This window comes from Arachis ipaensis, chromosome B03, assembly GCF_000816755.2.
Source record: "Arachis ipaensis cultivar K30076 chromosome B03, Araip1.1, whole genome shotgun sequence".
Lineage (NCBI taxonomy): Eukaryota > Viridiplantae > Streptophyta > Magnoliopsida > Fabales > Fabaceae > Arachis > Arachis ipaensis.
Genome location: NC_029787.2, coordinates 49,047,768 through 49,054,096, shown reverse-complemented (window position 1 = coordinate 49,054,096; position 6,329 = coordinate 49,047,768). Strand labels below are relative to the sequence as shown.

Here is a 6,329-nt window from a genome sequence, read left to right as displayed (position 1 = left end):
ATAAAAAATGTAATTGATATATAGGTTGTACATTTAGGAATCATTATGAACTCATATGAGTAGTAAAATTGTACGTCTAACATTTCAGATTATATGTCCATGGTAAGCTGTAGACTCCTAGGTCCAAGACCATTAGAAATTCGTTAGGATTTGGTACTATAAATAAGGGATTATCATCTCCGTAAATTGATATAGTTGTGAATTCCATAGTGAAATACTAAAAACAAATTAAATTCACGGTAGATTAGTTTTTGGCGTGCTAGATTAGAGAATATCATGAGAAATAAAAAAAGAAAAAGCGAAAACTCAAATAAAACGGCCCAAATTTTCTATTTCTTTGTACTTACATGATGTCTTGTTTATGAAACCAAACACAATAATAGCTCATTTATGTCAACATGAATAACTTTTGTTATGCAGTTGCAAGCCCTGCTCTACCTTGTGCTCCTGCCTCTGCTGCTGTTGCTGCTGCGAACCCCGGTGTTGCGACGGGTGCTCTAAGCATCTGAGTTTACCAAGCTGTAGCTGTTGCCAATATTTGAGGCAATGCAGCTGCAAATGTCTCTCACCAACCACCAATTGTTGCCGCGGTTCGAAATCTCGCTGCTGCAAAGGTAGCTGTGGGTGCCAGAATTGCTGCATTCCACCAAGTTGCAATTCATGTCCTTGCCTTTCTTGCTGCAGTTGCAAGTGTTCTTGCTCTTGCACTTGCCCTACCTGCCCAAAGGTTCCACAGAGTTGTTGTTGTACAAATACAAAGTCATGTTGGAATCCCTGCTGCTGTTATTCTTGCTAGTAATTAATTTTTGTAGGTTATTACATAAAAGTTTTGGTGGTTTGGTTTCAGCTTTTATCAAAGGAAATTAATTATCAGTGTTAGGAAAGATTTGAATTAGTATCTTTGGGAGTTATGACACTAAATGCATTTGCCCAAGAAAAAAAAAGTAGTTCTAAAATTATGAGTATAAATTTGGAAATGAGAAAGTAGAGTTCTCTTGAGTTAAAATTTGCACCAGTTAGTTATTATACTTGAAACAAGTATAATAGGTCCATGAAAGATTGTGGGTCAGATAAGTTTTAAGTGTGTCCAGTGTTTCATGTGAAAGGAAAGACGCAATAGTGAAATAGTGGAAAATTGCTGTCCTTTTTACGGTATCCATGGTTTGATTGAAGCCAAGTTGGCCAATGTATATATTCTTACTTGAAATATTTTTTATTTCTTTTGTTTTTAGATTTGCGTAGCTATGTATTGTCACATTGTTTATTAACTGTAATTTGTTTCTTTTATATGATTTTGAAGTTACCATGGTAAAACTTAATTAACTCCCTGCCCCTCCCTTTTTTATTTTTTCTTTGGAAAACATACCCTTCCTATCTTTTTGAAGATTTGGTGGGGAGATTATATAATATCATTTATATATCGGAAAAGTCTAGGGACTAGCAACTTTGTTAACTTCTAGTCAGTATATAACCAGCAAAAAAAAGTGAACTATTGGATGAAATCTCACATCAATCTCACACCATTAAAACCATCATTGATGGCTATTTAATGGCTACAAAACACAAAAGTTGCTGGCCCCTAACATTCCTCATATTACCACTCCTAAATTTATCAGAAGAAAAATTTATATTTATATATTTATATATATTGATTCATATATTTTTTTAATAAAGTAATCAATCATAATGAGATGTTTTTTAAATTTGTCTCTCAAATTTTATCAATTAAATTGGCTATCCTTCAAAAATTAAGAATTAATTATATTTGTCTTTTATTTACTCAATTAATAATTTAGGTCAACGAGTAATGATGTAAAATATTAATTGATAATATACATGACATTTAACATATCCAATTTAGATGCTAACTAAAAATGTTTTGTAAGTCTATCAATTCAGTCGCTGTATCATATTGGAAATATGATTTATGTAATTGGAAAAAGAATTAAATTAAAAAATTTTTATAAACATATTTGGTCAATATTTAATTAGATATGTCAGGTATTATGTATATTGTCAATTAATATTTCTCAACATTATTTGTTGACGAAAATTATTAATAGAGTAATTAAAGAATAAATATGACTGATTTTTAATTTTTGATAGACTAATTTAATTAAAAAAATATTTTAAATATAAATTTAAAGAATATATTAAAATATAAACATTTTTCTATTTCAATCCTTAACATTAAGTGTTGATGTGATAAGTTAAATGTTTACATAACAAGATATTAATATTTTTTACTTGCTATGTCAGCATTTGATAGAACAAATTAACGATACGAACTAAAATAAAAATATTTTAAATTTTATTGGATCAAAATAAAAAATATAAGGACTAAACAGAAAAATGGATATTTGATTTAATTTTGTATTAGACATGTTACTTTTTGGAGAATATTAAATAGGAAGTTGTTGGTTTGTGTTGGTTTAAATACAAAGCAAATTTAAGAAAAAAAATTATTAATTACCTAAAATTTCTTATGTAAAGCTTTAAATAGAATGAAATAATATTAATAAAGTAGTCTGTAAGCTTTTAAAATGGGTCAAATGTATTAGTCTTGAATATAGAATAAAAGGAAAATTTTCATTTTAATAGTTTAATAATTTATTAAAAATAATAATTAAACAATTTATTTTTAAAATTTTTGTTCAAAAGAAATTTTTAGATAATTTATAAATTTAGATTATGGTTTAGGGTTTTATAAATTCAAGAATTAATATAAATTTCAGATTGTTAAGTTTCATAAAAATATGGGATAATATCAAATAAACAGTGAAAGGTGGGTTTGTTTTTGCGTTGGGGAGAAGTGCGTTCGAACGCTTCATTTTTATGTTTGACAATTCTTCTATCCTTTTAATGCGAGAATAATTTCACCTCCAAATACATCACAATGGTTTGTTACGGTTGAGAAATTAGGTGAAAAATTTATTTCTTTTCTATTAACTTTACCCTTTATTTTTTTTTATAAAAGAGATACAAGTAATAATCTACCTTCACAACAGTTTTTTGTGATTTTATTTTTTTTTCATTAAAAATTTATAGATTTGTTTTAATTAAAAATTAAATTTATAAAATTAATTTTATATAAACTCTTATTTATAAAGTGTAATCCAAAAATCCATGCTAAATAATATGTTGAGATCGACACCATTGACAATAATTTTGAAATGACGGTATATCTCGATAAGTGCATTTAATGAAACAATTTTTTATGTTTCGAAAACTATGAATTTGTTTCTTCAATTCATGGATTATTTTGACAAACTAAAATTTTTAAAAGGTTAATGCAGTTATTTATTTATTTTTCCATATTTAATCCCCTGCAAGGAAGTTTGATGGGAAGTTTTCAAATATAAAAAATGAAATGACAGAATATGTTATGGGCTTATGGCTATGGTCTATGGAGTAGTAGCATTTGTACTGCATAAACTGACACACTGACATTGGACACATGAAGCGTCTTTTCCCTTCTCCTTCAGTCCATAGATTTTCTCTCAGGCACCCGAGATCGCTGTACTTGGACAAAGACACTTCGATGTAGTGAGCTAGTAACTTGCCATTTGAAATTCCTAACATTGGAGATGATCCTGTAATACTTTGGACCACACTTGTGCATGCATCATTACTTAGTTTCAAAATTTAAATGTTTAAAGATGATTTAAATAAGGGAAAAAATTGACATTGGAAGACTATGTATTCAAGAAAAAAAATTATATGCAATTATCTTCACGTAAAATTATTAATTAAAAAATATTAAATAAAATTTAATTAAATTTGTTTACATTCTGATCCAACAATTAAAGCAAAACTCAATAAAGTTGAAAGATCTAATTTATAAAAAGGGGTCTTCATACTATACCCAACCCCTTTAAAAAAGTCGGATCCCGTGAAAGGAGCCCAGTTCTGCTGGCCTAGGTAAGTAACTGCTTCTGCGAATCTTTTCACCATCTCTACCTTTTCTAAAAGATAAGTCTCACAACTCCAAGATAAAAGGAACAATCATCCACCCATAGAGATGGAACTACTCAATAAAGGTGGTTAATATTCTACTATAAATACACTGACACTTCTCAGGTATAATTTACGTTCTGATCTACTAAAAGCTTGCCTAAAACCTTGCTAACTTAAGCATTGAAGTCTCTTGCAGGTACCCCCACCTCCTCACGAGGAACTCGGATAGGCGGTATCAACAAGTCGGACGCTGCCATACAAAGGGACCTGGACCTCACGTTCAGACCCAAATCAACGTTTCAGGTAACTCTCGGAACATTGGCGCTGTTGCCGGGGACTTGGGATTCAACCCCTAATAATGGCGGACCACCAGTATGAAGACGTACATACAGCATCCGAATCTGAACCTGAGCCCCAACCAAAGGACCATGCCATTATACTTCCTCCACCACCACAAACGCATAATCCTCACGGAGAAGGGACATCGAGAAATCCCCAGCCCAGGCAGATCCAATCAGATGTCCATCCACCAGCAGAAGAAGATCCTCTGCAAACAACGGAGCTGTTAGGATTGGTTCACGGTCCACGAGAACGATTAGAACAACTTGAACATGAAGCCGAGCGTCAACGGGTAGCAGAATGGGAACTGCGACGAGAGGTGCCACGGAGAAGGGAACTAGAAGAAAAGCTCTTACGACTAGAGACCGATCTCCAAAGATGAAATACCAGAACAAACCGGGAAGAAAGCCCCCTTAGGGGAGAAGACCCATTCATAGAATAAATCATGCGTGCTAAAGTTCCTAGGAATTTCAAAACTCCCGACATGGACCTCTATGACAGAACCTCCGACCCGAGCCACCACGTTAGCAACTTTAAAAGTCAAATGTATTTAGTTGATGCCTCTGACTCCACCTGTTGTAAAGTATTTCCGACCACTTTGACCAAAGCAGCAATGAAATAGTTCGACAACTTACCCCCTAGGTCGGTAACCTGTTTCGACGACCTGGCAAGGAAGTTTCTTACCAGATTTTCTATTCAGAAAGATAAGATAAAGCATACCCCGAGCTTGTTGGGAGTCAAGTAAGAGGTTGGAGAAACACTCCGAGACTACATGGAAAGATTCAACAAGGCGTGCTTGGAGATCCAAAACTTACCTACTGAGGCAGTAATGATTGGGTTGGTTAATGGCCTTAGAGAAGGACCATTTTCTCAGTTCATATCTAAGCGGCACCCAGCTTCCTTGTATGAAGTGCAAGAGCGGGCAGAGAAGTACATCAACATGGAGAAAAACTCTCGGTTACGAGAACAACTTCTACGGCCTAGCCTGCCCTATCTACCTTGGAAAAAAGAAAAGAAGCTAAAATGAAAGAATATAACCCGAAAAAATCTCAGAGATATCATAGCTACACTCCCCTCCGGGTCTCATTGGTAGATGTCTACAGAGAAATATGTCATACTGAAAAACTTCCATGTCCCCGACCAATAAAACACAAAAAGGGGGGAAGTCAGATAGAATATTGCAGGTACCACAAACTCTATGGACATTCTACCAATGATTGTTACGACATAAAGAATGTCATAAAAAAGTTGGTAAGAGAAGGTCGACTAGACAGGTACTTGGCAGACAGGTCAGGCGAACAGGGGAAAAGAAAGAGAGACGAAGAAAGGAGACGACAAAAACGGCCACCTTAAACTCCTGAGCGACACATACACATGATCAATGGGGGGATTTTCTGTTGGAGGAATATCCAAATCATCACGAAAAAGGCATTTAAAAGAAGTGTATCAAGTCGGGGAAGATCTCAAAATTTTTGACTTGCCCACCGTCTCGTTTATCAAAGAGGATTGCCAAGGAGTAATGCCCGACCATGATGATCCCGTGGTAATAACCATGATTCTCGCTAACGCCAACCTCCATAGAACCCTCATAGACCAGGCAAGCTCGGCCAATATACTGTTCAAACTCTCTTTCAACAAGCTCGGATTGGAGAAAAGGGATCTAAAGGCATAACCAGATAACCTCTTTGGACCGGGGGACATGCCAATCCGACCTCTCGGGTACATCTCCCTCTACACTACCTTTGGAAAGGGCACAAGGTCAAAAACGTTAAACATTGACTACATCGTGGTTGACGTAACATTGTCGTACAATGCCCTGATAGGACGGACGATCCTAAACAGACTTCAAGCAGCTGTTTCTACTCCCCACCTATGCATGAAGTTCCCTACTACAAAAGGAATTGCTACCATAAAAGGAGATTAGAAGCTAGCACGTAAATGTTACAATGAAAGTCTCAATCTATGAGGAAGTCTTGAGGGAAAAGAAGGTCAATACCATTGAGCTTGAATTATATATAGTATGTGTTGAAATA

At 34.3% G+C, this 6,329-nt stretch overlaps 1 protein-coding gene across 2 annotated transcripts in view; it reads left to right on the top strand.

Moving 5' to 3' along the window:
- The window catches only part of LOC107630453 (guanine nucleotide-binding protein subunit gamma 3-like), a 4,963-nt gene extending 3,732 nt beyond the window's left edge, over positions 1 to 1,231 (top strand). For both annotated transcript variants that reach the window (XM_016333583.2, XM_016333582.2), the window contains exon 5: positions 421 to 1,231. In XM_016333583.2, the coding sequence (XP_016189069.1) occupies positions 421 to 796 (376 nt within the window). In that variant the 3' untranslated portion in view covers positions 797 to 1,231. The remainder of the gene's footprint in view (positions 1 to 420) is intronic.